The 15,305-nt window shown below is 47.5% G+C and overlaps 1 protein-coding gene across 1 annotated transcript; it reads left to right on the forward strand.

Annotated features, from left to right (window-relative positions):
- Positions 1-7,335: 7,335 nt before the first annotated feature.
- Positions 7,336-8,226, forward strand: LOC311195574 (TLR adapter interacting with SLC15A4 on the lysosome-like; the record flags this gene model as incomplete). The annotated part of the gene is made up of 1 exon (XM_084268978.1): positions 7,336-8,226. One exon carries the CDS (start codon positions 7,336-7,338, stop codon positions 8,224-8,226), a length of 891 nt encoding a protein of 296 aa, XP_084125104.1.
- Between the last annotated feature and the right edge of the window lie 7,079 nt (positions 8,227-15,305).

The raw sequence follows: 15,305 nt of genomic DNA on the forward strand, positions 1-15,305 counted from the left end.
TCTCCCCAAGGCAGCTGCAGACGGAAGGCACACAGTACAACTCAGCTCTCCCTCTGCCCACAGAGTTTGCCAAACACTCTCAGTTGTGCTTTTTTTGGTTGTTTTCCCTTTTTGGCAACGTGTCATTAATTAGCTTTATGCTGCTCACAGTGGGGGAACTCTGTCATTTAATATTTGTGTTGCCAGAGGGCGGTGTAGGATAAAGTTTTAAACTGAAACTATTCCCTTTTACCTTCTGTCTTTGCCTGGTAGATCCAGCAGGTACTTTGCTTTAAGCTTTACACCCCCATGTTTTACACCACCTCGATCCTCTGTAGAGCTACAGAAGATGCATTCTCTGCCCCAAAACTGTGCTAAGGGCTTGCCCAGATCCCAGACTTCAGTTCACATGGTCTGAGGAGACCAGTAACTTAATCCTATGAAGGGTGGGTGTCAGGAAAGCTGCTGTTTCCCACTTACAGGATCCACTTTTTTCTGCCTGAACAACAAAAGCATGACCAAGAACCACCAGTTCCACAGGTGTCTTTTAACTGGGTGTGTTGCTCATCTCTCACACTTGCCCCTAAAAAAAGGGTCCATAATATAAGATAAAGGGCTTCTGACACTATTTGTAATAAATCCCATTTACTCTCCCTGTTTATACACTTTGCTTGTATAACCCTGAAAAATCTGTTTTTCTTGTTTGTTTATAAAAAGTCTTAAAATATCAAATTGTTATCCGTTCATGTAAAGCTCAATACAAATAGTTTTCAAAAGCCTGTTTAAAACCAGCCTGTTTCCATGTGTTTACATAGCTCCCTGTTCCAGGATACAATGGTGTGCACAGCAAAAATAAACTTTTCTACCAGTGAATGTGGGATTTTACTCATTTCTCATGAAATATTCTTAATCTGTGTGTCAGGGAACATTCTTTAAAGTCTGATGGTACCATTCAGCTCACACTGCACATATTTCAAAGCCCAGGAATGTCTTGTAATACAAATGGGAGGCATGCACAGTTCACATAGGTGCTGGCTCGTCCCTTCGGCAGAGACTTCATTCAGAGTCACTTCACCTCACTCAAAGCCCAGAGTGGGTTAATTGAGCTGCAGCTGCAGTCAGAAGCTGCTGAGTCAATGTGTGACTCCTGAGCAGCTCACTTACAGGTAAGAGACTGCAGATTATCTATCTATCTATCTATCTATCTATCTATCTATCTATCTATCTATCTATCCATCCATCTCTATCATCTATCTCCATCCATCTTATCTATCCATCTATATCTCCATCCATCCATCCATCCATCCATCCATCCATCCATCCATCCATCCATCTCCAACACCTATTTATCTTAAACATCTACCTATCTCAAACATCCATCTCTCTCTCTCTCCATCTCTCTCTCTCTCTTATCTATCCATCCATCATCTATCCATCCAACTTATCTATCCATCTATCTTACCTCTCTATCCAGGTATACTGTATATAAAGATCTGTGTCTTGGCTTTCCTTTTCTTTTTTAACCTGAGAACAAGGCTTTGGCCAGACCTGTGCACTGAACCCACCAAGTGAGGAACACAAGCGATAAGATTTACCAAGACAAATGTAGTTAAATTTGGCTTTTAGGTTGGGTGTTTAGTTTAAATCCATTAATTAACAGATTCAGACTGATCAGTAACTTTATCAGATCTCTTCTGCATTTTTCCCATTACAGTGACAGAACTTTGATAGCCAATGTAAAAGAAACACAGACAATGCAGTAATTGGTGAGAAGCCCCTAAGCTTTCCCCACAGTGTTTTCCTGACTCAGTGTTTCCCTCCTTTGCCCATCTCACTTTTGGGGGGCTTTTTGTGATGCCTGACACTGCCTAAGGAGGCTTTCTGTGTTGGGATGCTGACGTTGGGCCGGTTCAAGGTGTAAGGGGCAAAGGCAGGCGGTTACCCCGGGTCTGCACCCACCCCACAGCGGAGTACCGGCCTTGTCTGCCCCTTCCTCCGAGCCACTGCCGGCTGCAGCACTTGTTCTGGACAGGGATTACGCTCAGGGAAGCGCTGGGGGGCAAAGACCATCGGAAGAGGTCAGGCAGCGCTCCCTACCCAGCATCACCCCCAACAAATACCCACGAGTTTCTCTCTTTTAATGAGTTTTAATGAGAAACTCTTCTAAAAACTCTTCCAATGAGCCTCCAGCAGATGTACTCAGCCGCTTGTTTCTCCGCATCCCCGTGATCCTGGTACTTCAGACTGCAAAGTTTGTTCGGGACAACCTGGAGCCCTGCGGGGCGGCTGCGGGGCTCGGGGCTGCAGAGGGGCCCCTCGGCGCCCGCCCCGGGAGCCGGCGGGAGGCGGGCCGTGGCGCCCGTGGCCCCGGCACACAGCTCGTTACCACCCGGCCGCGCCCGCCGCACGGCTCCGCCCGCCGCACCCACCCCCGCTCGCTAGGGCACGGGGCCGCCGCCGCCACCGCCTCCTCCGGCCCCCGCCGACCCCCCGGTCCCGCAGCCCGCTAACGCCCATCCCCGAGCGCCAGCGGCCCGCCTCTGCCTCACCTGCCGGGCGGGCGGGAGCAGCCGAAGGGCCGCCGCCCGGACCTGGGGCTAAGGCTCGAATTGACCCTCTCCGCTCCCCGTACCCGTTCCCGCCGGTGCAACGGACCCTAATGGCGCCCACGGCCGCCGCTTCGTGCCGTTGCTGCGGCAACCAACGGCCACACAGCGGCGGCGGCGGCCCTGCCTCGCCTTTCCCATTGGCTGCTCCTCTTGTCAGTCAGCGCCGGGACCCGCCCTCTCCGCGCTTCAGCTGCGGGGCCGTGATGGCGGGTGGTGGGTGTTGTGGTTTTGGGGTGTTTCTTTCTTGTCGAGTCCGCGGTACCGGCGAGCGGTTCTGTCGTCGGGAGCCGCAGCCCTCCGGCCCCTCCTCGCAGCGTCCTCCCGGGAGTGCCCGGCTTTGCCCAGGCCGCCTCTCCCTTCAGGGCCGGGGATGCCGCTGGGTGCCCAGCCCGGGTTCAGCCCCGCCGGTCGCCTTTCCTCCCCTGTAGCCTCCCCGCCGCTGGGCAGCGGTACCGGCCTTCCGTATGCTAAAGAAGAGCTTTGCCGCCCCGCAGCTCCGCTCGGCTGCAGTGAGGCCCTTCGCCTGTGCGCCCAGGGCCGTGTGGGGCCCGGCCCGGCCGGCGGAGAGGCGCGGGGCTGGGGACCGGTTGTTAAAGCCGTCGGAAGAGGCTGGAGTGGCCGCCCGGGAGCTGGAGCGCCCGGGGTGAGGTAGGAGCCCCTGTGCGAGGGGGTGTTGGATCCCCCGAGGAGCTGGGGTGGCTGCAGTGAGGTGCTGCTGGCTGAAGTGGGAAGCAGGAGGCTGGCAGCGGCTGTGTGTGGATAATAAACCGGTCAGAGTATCATAGAATCATAGGGGTTGGAAGGGGCATCGAGAGCTCATCGGGTCCAACCCGCCCCCGCCAAAGCAGCTCCCCAGCTCATATTGCACAGGTTGGTGTCCAGACGGGTCTTGAATATCTCCAGAGAAGGAGACTCCACACCCCCTGGGCAGCCTGTCCCAGGGCTCCCTCACCCTCCAGTGTAGCCGGCTTGTGCTTCTGTGTGTGTAAAAACTCTGTTCTGGGCTGGAATAGGGGATTCTGTTTGTGTGCTGCTGTAGCTGCTGTAATAGGGTAATTGTGTGTGGCAATACACAATGCTGTCACCTTTATTCCATGTATGAGTGATGTAGTCTAGCTTTTCCTTATCTATTCACCTCATGAGTTCAGCACTGTACCTGTTGCTGGCTGTCTCTTCTGGCTGCAGGCTGTTACCAGCTCCTGAAAGAACTCTGGCTCAGTCTAGCTCTGTTTCTGTACATCTGAGAGCTTTTAGATAAGCTCTTATTGATAGAAAGTCATTAGTTGCCCTGTAATATTGATGCATTTGGCACCTGAGCACAACTGAAATGAAAAGTGACTTCATTTTTTAATCACTAAAGACTAATGACCTGATGCGATTCCTTCCTCTTCCTTTCTCTGCTGCTTTTGTGTTTTGGTAAAACTGCAGCTCAAACCCTATGGCTGCAACTGGGGCTAATTACGAATTTGATGAGGGACACAAGGCTTAAAACTACCAGGGGTTTGAATGTGAGGTGTAAAACTACCTGGGTTTTGCACCACTGTGTTTCCTGTGAGGTTTGGTTGCCTCCCAGGCTCGGGGCAGGGGTACTCAGAACCACAGCATCCGTGGCAGATGCTAGTCCTATAAGGTGATTAAAACTAAAGTGATTTTAAGCAGCCTTTACATATGAAATACGCTTTATATAAATCCAGTGGGAATCAAAATAGTTCCCATTCTGCCTCCATAAAACCTGAAGACTTTTGTGCAGTAGAGGTGGAAAGCACCAGAGGAATACTTTTAAAGAGGCTCCATTGGACCTCTGCAGTCATAGTTATTTCAGACCTTGCACTGATTGATTTCTAAGGTGCATCATTAGTGCCAACACGTGTTGGATCATGTGCTGCAGTCAGTGTGTATCTCTGGTGCTGTCTTTACACTCTAGTTGTATTTTACATCTGTCTCCTGTTACACTAAACAGTGTCTAAGAGCTTTTTGTGGAGAACTTGGATGATGTTTGGCTTCTCATTTATTTCTTTATCTCCTGAGAAAAGTGAAATTTTGGAGAAGGCATCAAGAGAAAACTCTTCGAAGTGTCAATAGATGGGCTCTAGTGCTGGGGGAGATGTGTGGCTCAGTGCATGGGCTCAGTGCATGGGCTCAGCTTCAGCCTGTGTGAGAAGGGCATGCTAAAAACACCCCAGGGATGCCTCTGACCTGCTGTTGAGACAGGTGATTTTTAAGCCCATGGAAAGTGGCTTTGGTCAATGGTTGACATGATTGTCTACTGCTGTCTGATGGCTGCTGAGAGCAGGTTTTTGTATTAGCATTTCATAGACAAATAATATTTAATCACAAATAATATTTAATCAAAATCTTGATGAAAAGAAGCTGCCAACCTCATTCCCACCAGAGGAAGGTCACAGGACTTTAAATGTGGCTGTTTCAAAAGGGGAAATGGTGTAACATCACCCCCATATGTCTGGTGGGTGTCAGAACAAAACTGTAGATGTTTGGTGGAACTTAGTTTCAAGCAGCCTGTTGAGGGGCAGGCAGCCTGCTCCTTTAGTAGCCTTTGGGTTTAAATGATGCATTCTCCCACTTGGCAGCATTGCCCACACTCACAAATGGCTCAATCACATCTTTAACATCCTCTTTTAGGTCTCCTGTCACTTGGTTATCAAAAACCACACGCTTTCCCAGTGGGATCACTTCTGTTTTAAAAGAGAAAAAAGAGGAACTGGGTCATGTGTGTGTCAGGTTTTTTTCCACACAGACACCAGTGAAGAAAGTATGTAAGAATCTGGCCTCTGAGAGCTGCTGTAGTGGGAGAGTTTGGAGAGATGTGATTATCTGCCTCTTGTGCTGCTGGGCTTGGTAAGTCTGGACTCTGGGCTTTGCTTTTCTTAAGCTTCACTTAAAAGTGCAGGGATCATTTACTTTAGAGAAAGCAATTTTGCCAAGATTCTGATACTTTAGCTCTTAGGTTAGCACTGTGAGCATCTCTGAAGCATCAGAGTAAAGTCTTTAGCATGTAACCACCTGGGTACCTGTGTTGTGTTTTTCAGAAGCCAGTGAGGCATGTGGTGTGCCAGGTTCCACTGACTCTTCAGCAAGATTCAGCCTGCCAAGTACTCATCTCTTTCAAAAATGGCTCTTGGTTTCCTAAGGGCTTAAGAAAACATTGTCCTGCTTTTTTGCATATGTAAATGATGCTGTAGATAAACAGCTTTGGTAATGTAACCAGGAGAGGGCATGGTGTACTGCCTGTACTGCCTTTCATCTGCTTTGGTCTCACTTGCAGAGAGAACACTCACAATTCTAGTGTTCCCATAAGCTTCAGGGAGCAAACAGTGGGATTCAAGCTATAAGATCACTGAAAGAAGAAAACAAAGCAGCCAGTTGTGCTGTGGCAATGTGTGAAGTGAGGAGAGAGGCTGAAAATACCCATCTCTCAAGTAACTAGAGTTTTAGAACAGCTTTCTGGAAGGAGTACTAGGATTCCTAAAAAAGGTGACCAGTGTATGAAGCTTTATTGCAGGGCAAATAACCCAGAGTTTGTGGTTTGGTTGCTGATAGTTAGAAGCAAACAAGTAGAGTGAGGAGCATCTTTCAGGTTACATATCAGATACTAAATTTGCAGAGGGTTTGTTTGTGGAGAGCTCTCTGGTGCCTTGCACAGTATTACCAAAGGTGTAAATTGCCAGTGCTGTGAAAGGTTTTGAGTTGTCCATGATCTAGGTAGGGTTTTTGGTGTATTTCAAACGTTGTGCCAGTATGTCCCCTTCTCTGGGAGACTGGCTGTGTGCTCTTCAGTAAAGCTGCCTCATCCCTTGCCTCTCCCCACTGGTTCAACCCACCAGCACACTAAGGATGTGTGAAGGGACTTGAAATGCATGGAGCTTAAAGGCAATTCAACAACGGGGGGGTTCTTGTGTTCTCTGTTTATCCTTAAGAGGAGCAGTGATGATCTTTTCCTTAGCGAGCTTAGGTCAGGCTTGGCTCTAAGTGGAAAAGTTCCCTTTGGTTTTTAACAGGAGGTGAATTGAATAGAGTAGATTATTTTGAGGCACGTTAGCTAGCCTTTAGTTCTGTGCTCATAGTAAAACTCTGGAGTCTATAGTTGGACAAACATCCTACCCATCGCTTCACAGTTGGGGAAGATGAAATCTTTTGAAATCATCATTAAGAGGGACTCTAAAAACATTTGTGTAGGTGAACTCTGTCTTGAATGCAGTCCTGTAGGACAGCATCTTCTGGAGCAACTTGGCAACTCATGGGAGAGCTCAGGCTGATTCAGAACCAACCTCTGAGTCTGAATTTGACGTTGCTTTCCTTCATGCATCATCCCTTTAGCTCTTAAGCATTGTTGTCTTTCAATGGAAGATTGACTTGCAACTGGTGGGAGTGATACAGACAAGTAAATAACTTGGCTGGTTTTAACAGCTCATAAGTATGATCTATCTCAACTCACCAGAAGAGAGAACTAGGAGCAGAAGTGCTGGTACAGATCAAGAGCCCAGTTAATGTCCTCCTTAGATCTTCAGAATTATTTTTATTATAAAGGTTAAAATGGTAGAAAAGCATGCAGCTTGCTGATTACTGGGAAATAAATATTCTAGAGGAACAGAAAAGTCAGTCTTTTAAAAAAAAAAAGTGCTTTTACTGTTCATCCTCTTTGGCCAAGTCAGTTTGAGGTGCTCTGCCTGTCTCTCACTCACAGGGCTACATGGAACTCTGGTGATTAGACTGACTCCCACTTGTCATCATGCTGGCAGAAGGCATCTTAACTCGACTCGTCTATAAGGAGACCTGTCATCAAGACAAGCCTCACAAATCACATCCCTCCAGAAAGGATAAAGAGGGAATCTGGAGACAGAAACTTGTGGAAAACCCCAAAATCCAAGGCTTTGCTGATGAACATGAGAAGCGGGGTGAGACCTCTGTGAAAAGCAGCCAGGTGGAGCACGGGAGTGCTCCTCAGTGGAGATCCCCACAGGAGTTACCTGCCAAAGATCAGAAGGTGCTGGCTGAAGGGACAGTATCACTGGCTTTACATATCCCTGGGAGAGGACAAGCTGCTGAGCCAGTGGATTTGTACAGATCCTGGTCATGCAACAGCATTTATCAAAACTACCCTGACCTGCACATCGGGGGAGACCGTGTGGGGGACCACATGTGTGACTCGGGCTGTGTTCTGGACCACATGTGTGATGAGCTTCCTGATGGCCCTGTTTTGCTCTCCGTAGATATTTCTCTAGGTCAGTCTCCTCTACCTGAGCATCCTGAAAAGCCAGGTGGGAAGTCCTTGCCTGGAGATGAGGCTGCAGAAAGGAGTATCATGCTCTGTGAGGAGCCTCTTTCAAATTCTGTGCTCAACAAGTATGTGGAAACAAAAGTGGCAGAGCTCTATAAACAGTTTTTTGAAGAAAACCTCACCAGGTGTGGTTCTGTGAGAAACCTCCTCACCTGCAGCTTGATAAGGAGTAACCTGAACCAGATAAGCTTTCAGATATCCCAGGACCAGACTATAGAAACATCAAAAGCCAGGGAAGTGCTCTTGCACTCTTTGGCTTTGCTTAGTTTGCACAACACTACCAACAGAAGTAGCTCTGAATTCAGTACTCCTGCCCTACAGATCTCAAACCTGGCATTGTGAAAGAGCAGCAGGATGCAGTTTACATCATGACTGCTCTGCTTAGCTGCAGAGATGACTAGGATTCAGAGTTGAATGCTTCCCTCTCATGATCATGTTAGGAACTGAAAGCATTTACACACTACAGAGTTCATCAAATAAGTATCTTAAGGCCTAAACCCAACTTTTTATTCCCTCTGCTAACAAGCATGGTATACAGGGAACTTCTTCTGGTACAGAATTTGAAAGAGCTTTCTCTAAAATGCTAGCCAACCATATTTTTATATTGTATGAGTCCTCCTGAGACTGGCTGGGTGAGTGAGTGTGCTCCTCTACCATCAGATTTGTTCCTGCAAGAAAAAGTCAGTCAAGATGTGTGCTGGGAAAACTACTACAAGAGACTGAGCCAGCCCCAAGTGGGAGGTGGGTTTGCTTTCCTGGGCTCTGGATTTGGTTTAGAGAGTCAAAGCCCAAGTTTTGGACATTCAGGTTATAATTTTGCTGCAGCAAATGGTTTGAAAGTCTTGTCAACAGATGGAGGTGTTGAGGACCCTGGGTGGTTGGTGGCCACTGTCAGACATCAGAAATACATTGATGTGATGTGTGTGGCTGTACTGCATAGATGGGCTATGTCACAACGCCTGTCTTGGTGAAAGACTTGATCAGGATTGTAAAATTACCTGATTTTCTGTGAAAAAGACTTGTCCTTTTAAATAAATCCTTGTCTCTGCTGAAATCCACTCAGCTTTTTGTCAGTATGTTGTTATTTTATGTTCCCACTTGCATCTTTAGTAAATGGACTCTGCCTTTATTTACTTGGCAATGAAGTGCCTGAAGCCTCAGGAAACCAAGACAACTGGAGTGTTCCTGGAGAGGTACTGTAAGTTTCTTCACCTTTTGTGGATTTTTATTATGGAAGTGTTGGTGTTTGGCTTTCAAACCCATTTCTTCCTTATCTGTTACTACTTTTCAGTAGGTATTTCAGCTGGAAATTAATTGCTGTGTCTGCCTTTGAGGCCCCAGCTGGAGTCCTGTGCCCAGAGCTGGGGCCCCAGTACAAGAAAGATGTGAGACTTGGAGAGGGGTCAGAGGAGCCAGGAGGATGCTCAGAGCGGCTCCCCTACGGAGTGAGGCTGAGACAGTTGGGCTGGTTCAGCCTGAAGAAGAGAAGGCTGAGAGGGGACCTCATTGCAGCCTTCCAGTCCCTGAAGGGAGCAGAGAAACAGGAGGGGAACCAGCTTGTTAAAGGGCAGAGACTGGCAGGACAAGGGGGATGGAGTGAAGATATTAGGGGGAAGTTCTTTCCAGAGAGAGTGGTGAGGTGCTGGAACCGGCTGCCCAGAGAGGGGGTGGGTGCCCCATCCCTGGGGGTGTTCAAGGCCAGGTTGGATGGGGCCCTGGGCAACCTTGTGTAGCTCCAGGCCTGGAGGTTGGTGTCCCTGCCTGTGGCAGGGGGGTTGGAGCTCTGTGACCCTTGGGGTCCCTTCCAACCCAGACCATTCTATGATTTTAAAAGGATGAATGAATTAGGCTGTTACCTGGTTTGCAGAAGTTTCCTTCTAGTAAGGAAACCTCTTTCTTTGTGCTGGGACTGAGTGTGGGTTGGCAGACGTGCAGTTCTGCATTTTAATAATGAAATCCAAAAATCAAATGACAAATGGTATTTATAGGATTGTGTGAGCTTTGTGACCTGTGCCAGTTAAATCCTTGTATCCTGTTCCTGGTGCCACTCCATGCATAGGTGTGGGATGAAGAAGGCAGACTTTCCCTGAGATTTGGGATGAAACATGTAATGTGACCCAAACCTTTTGTTTTTCAGACTCATCTCTTACATGCTGATGCACAATGTGTATTTTTTTTATCTTTATCAACCCTCTAAGAGAATATGAAGGATCTTGTGATCTCTGGGTAATAACACATCAGATGCAAATGTACCTGTGTCTGTAAATCAAGACCCCTGGCATCCGATCAGTCCTTTGAAGAGAGCAGAGTTGTTTGTTGGGGTAGTTTTTTGCTTGGGTGGTTGTGGTTTTTAATCCAGCATCTTTAGTAGTTGAGCTTTTAAAGTCGTCTCTGAGCTGGTGTTTATGATGGAAATACAAGTGGGCTCAAAAGATGCCCCAGAACATGGAAGATCTGAGTTCATGAGGGATCCATCTTGGTGCTCTTAATTCAAGTAATTTAGCTTATTAATTAGTTGCATTTACCATAACAGAAACTGAATGGCAAGGCTTAGAGTAAAACTTGTACTTGTTTTGGCCCCTGCAGAGGAGGGAATTTGCAGAAGAAAGCCCTAAGTGTTGCATCTGCCAAGACTGCACCTTCACTGCATGGGGCTGCTTGAGGAGGAGGAGGATGATGCAACTGCCCCTGTGTGCGTCACTGCGTGTGGTGTCACAGCCCTCTGAACACAGGGTGTGTTGTGGAAAGGGAACTGTGATACTTCCATATACCTGAACACTTGTAACCTTTTTCTGATGCTTCTCATTAGGTTTGGGATTGGTAGAACTTAAATTCCTGGAGCTGTGAGTTCAGCTCCGGCTGTGATGGCTGGAGCACGGGCAGGTGTGAGCAGAGGTGTGTTTGAATATACAGTCTGTGTATCCAAATGTGACATCAAAAATAAAACACACAGTTGGCTGACCAGGCCACTCAGTCGAACTGATGGTCTGAAGGAGCCAATTTGGTGTCCAAGTGGAGTGAATACCCCAGTTTTGAGGCGTTTCCCCAGCTTTTTATGTACTTTGATCTTGGAGCTGTAGGAAGACGGGCACTTTGCTTCTCTGGAACTGCCTTGAGAGCTGGGTGTTCACATCCCTCAGCTGCCTTTGAAAAGCCCAGTCCTGCTCTTTGAAAGCTGGGGATTGGAGATGAGAAACCATCTTTTATGTTATTTTTACAGGTGGTCTTCAGCCTGAGGGAGGCTCTTCTGTGGCACTGCTGGGGTAGGATGGGTGTTTTCAGGCAGATGAAAGAGATTGCTGTAGTTTGACTGGCAAGACTGAGAGGAACCTGCTCCTGAGGTAAAAGCCATCTGGGTGGCCAAAGTAAGAGCCTCTCACCTGATGAAAAATTCTCCTTGCCCTTCATGGTGCAGGGAGTGGGGGGTGTACTGAGACTAGTCCCTCCTTTTCCAGGAGGCTGATGGGGGAAGGATGCTTTGCAGTAAGTGCATTGCTCAAATTCCATATGTGTGGCATCAATCTTCTTCTCAGCATTCAGAATCAAACAGGGTCGTTGGGAAGAGGCCAAGTGATTTCATTAAATTCTGGAGGAGCCCAGAGTGAGCAGCACTTTAAAGTCTTCCTCAGTGGAAGAAGTGAGCTGGGGTGATAGAGAAAAATACTCCAAAGGGCACCAGTAATCAAGGGGTTTGCAATTAACAGCATGAAGAAGTGCTCTGTGATGTTTGTGCTGCCTTGACCTGGCCTTCGGGTTCCCTGGGATGTATTTATAGCTCAAACCAAAGCCCTGAAAGAAGTTAATTGCACAAGGTTCTTCCTCAGGAAACGGGGAAGTCAGAGTTTGAAGCTGAGGTCCAGACTTGGGTGGTTTTTCTGTCCTTCCCAGCCCTGAGAAGTGTGTTTGTTCAGACCTGTCCTTCTCTCTTGCTGACCTCAGGACCCTGGCTGTGAAGTCAACTGTGGTTTCAGCAGAGGCTGCTGATCCTTGTCAGCTGCTCTGCTGGGAGAAAACCTGCTGGACCTGCTTCTCCCACCACAGAAGAGCCTGTGGAGATAACTCTGCCCATCCCATACCTCTCCAGGTCTGGCTTCACAGCCCACATCTGAATTCCTTTTACCAGATACATGGACAATTTTAGCCAGAATGAAAACAACCAAACAAGCAGAGTCATGGGATAACCTTGTTAGACCTATAGGTATAATTACAGCCTGTATTACAACCTGGTGGAAGTGAGGAATGTTACATGTGTCATGATAGCAGTAATGCTGAAACCAGCTGTATTATGGGTGCAGATGAAGTGAGGACGTGTCTGGCACCTGTAAGGATAATACAGAACTTCATGTAAAACCCACACTTCTGGGTTTTGTGTTTTCTACTAGAAGAACATAAGCTTAGTTTTTAGCATTTAAATAAATGCCCAGCGTGGAGGGATGGAAAAGATAATGGATTTTCTGTTTTATGTGTGTTTTAGTGGTCTGAGCAAATCATAGACTGGTCTGGGTTGGAAGGGACCCCAAGGATCACAGAGCTCCAACCCCCTGCCACAGGCAGGGCCACCAACCTCCAGGCCTGGAGCTACACAAGGTTGCCCAGGGCCCCATCAACCTGGCCTTGAACACCCCCAGGGATGGGGCACCCACCCCCTCTCTGGGCAGCCTGTTCCAGCCCCTCACCTCTCTCTGTAAAGAACTTTCCCCTAATATCTAATCTAAATCTTCCCTCCTTTAGCTTTAATCCATCCCCCTTGTCCTGTCATTATCTACCCTTTTAAGTTGATTTCCCTTATCAATTAGTGAAGATGTGGATAAAGGCAGATTGTTAACATAAGGCACCACAGGCTGCATTCATCGATGCTCTGCTGTTTTGCCCATGGAGAAGTCTCATCTAGGTGCTTTTTCCTCCTGGTATTCTGGGTTAATCCAAAATTTAAGTAACTTCTCAAAATTTACTTCTCTGTGGGGACAATCTACTTCCCTTTGTGGGCAGAAAGATCTCTGTGGTGCTGCTGCTGCAGAATACGTTTTAAGAGCAAAATCTGGTTGTTTGAGGAAAGATGAGGCAAAAAAGATTTACTAATCACTTAGAGGCTATTTTTAGTTCCTTTTTATTGGTGTATTTTAATCCATGACATGCTTTGGATTTATTTCTCTTTGACAGATACTGAGTGAGTAAAACTCCCCTCGGCTGCACCCATTTTCACTAGCAGGGAAAATTGCTTGAACTCCAATTCCAGAAGGAAGAATCCCTGGAAAGGTGAGCTTTTCCATGCTGCTGATGTATTTTATTACCAACATAACACCCCATTTCATAGGTAGGACACATGAAGCTGAATCCCTGCTGGTGGTTGTGATCAGACATTGAAGGAGAAATACCAGGGGTGCTTTTCACTTTCATTCCCACTTCTCATTTCATTTTCCTACAGAGAAACGCTCCCCCAGGCCCTGGGACCAGCATGCTGGCATGAACTGGGCTCTGCAATTAAATCTACCTAATGAGCAGTGACCTGCAGCTGTGATGTCATTCCCAAAGCCTGTTCCAAGCTCCTCTAGAAGGTGACTGGACCTACCTGGGTGCCTAAAAGGGGATTTACACAGGCCAGATCAAGGCTATCAATTTTTCTGGTACCTGTTAAGCAGTGAAATGCTGATACCTAGTGGTGATTTCCTTTTGCACCTCATAGCTCAGCATTTCCACGGGTCTCCAGCCATTTCTCAGTACATCTCCAGGGCTGGCTTTCTTTGGGGGGAGGATTGTTTCCCACAAAGTGTTTTTTCCACATGTGGAGAGTACCAGCATCCACCAGCTGATGCTCTTACACTGTGCAGGTTAAAATCCAGAAAGATGGTAATTCCAGCTTTGTCTCCATGACTTTAGACACGAAGTTGCAATTCTGATGTGGGTTTTTCCCTGTTTTACATACAAGCTGCCTCCACTTAGCTTTTTGATTTTAATTAACTTCATTTGCTTTTCTGGCAGAGCCTCACTGCTTAGTGCCTGCCACCTCCTTTGAGTTAATTTATTTGTGATCACCTCATCAGTCTATTAGGATTATAAATCAGCTGTGTGGGTCAGCAGCTGCTTGGTAAATGAGTGCTCAGCTGCTAATGAACTCTGCTGCCACATACCTCATCCTGGTGTCCTGCAGGCTTCCAGGTGGGAATAAAAGTGTGTAGTATTGACCTATAAATCCCACGAGGCCACAGACCTTCCTCCCCCTTCCCCTGTGGGGATTCTGGGCTGTGCTTTGGGGAAGGCAAAAAGGCTGGAGGGATCTCTGGTGCAGTGGAGCGAGTTGGAGGAGTGGGGGGGGATTTGAGCATCATTCAGTGGTGGGGCTGAATTAATGACACCCCCTGCCCCACCCCCCAAAATGTCTTTGGGCTCTTTTTCAGGCTGTGTCTGTCAGGGTTTTATTTTGCTGGGGATGCTTGTTTGGGGCTCTCTTTCAGGGAGAAAACAAATCTTGAGTCACTGTATCTTGGAAGCAATCTGGTGTCTTGTCACTCTTCCTGGGGTGTTATTTACTGGTGTTGAAGTGCAGGTGAGTGAGGGGCTGAGGAGCTTTGCCTGGTGAGCAGTGACTGTGAGCAGCCAGAAGAGCTGGGGCTTGAAAACCAACCCCAGGAGAAGCACTGAGGCTCATCATGGGTTTTCTGTGTCTTGTTAACGCTGCTTCTCCCTGAGGGTGAGTGGAATCAGCATCTTCCCTAAATACAGCTCCAGTTTTTGAACTGACATGTGTGACTCTGAACTTGGTGACGCCGGCGGCTCTGTCCATGGCAGTTGGCTGGTGCTGGGTGATGTGTTGGTGATGGTGATTTCAGTGGCATCACTGCAGCTGAACTATCCCCAGAGAGCTGCTAGTTTTGAGTCCCCTCTGCTGTTACCTGGGACTGGCAGCTCCAGCCTTGCTGCAATTTGGAAGTTTTATTTATCAGAGCCCAACTCCCTCACTTTACAGCAAGACACGTGGTGTGGCTGTAAATCCCTCCCTGTGCTTGTGTGCTGGGCTTTTCTGCAATGGAAAAAGTCTTAGTTTGTGCAATAATATCATTTCATAATACACTGTGTGGCTATTTTGCGTTCTCATTCCCCATCTGCAGTGACTACACCCTTCTGCTGCCTAGTGCCAAGTTTATAAGACTCTTTATTGCACTGCCTGTTGCTCAACCCTGTAAAGTTGGTACATCTCAGAGTTCAATTAATTATCAGAACACCAGAGGTTAATGAAGAAGAATGAGAGGAAACCCAGATCCATGCTCACTGTCACTCTTTTTGTGTACAAAAGCTATATGACTGCCTTGTTTCCAAACGTTTATGGGCTTAGTGGAACAGGGAATGCAAGGGCAGGATAATGTCCAAAAAATCCTGGCTTGAAGTTTTAAATGAACAGATTTTGTTTATTCTTATTCCCCTTT

The sequence above is a fragment of the Gallinula chloropus genome, assembly GCF_964237585.1.
Source record: "Gallinula chloropus genome assembly, chromosome: 11".
NCBI lineage: Eukaryota > Metazoa > Chordata > Aves > Gruiformes > Rallidae > Gallinula > Gallinula chloropus.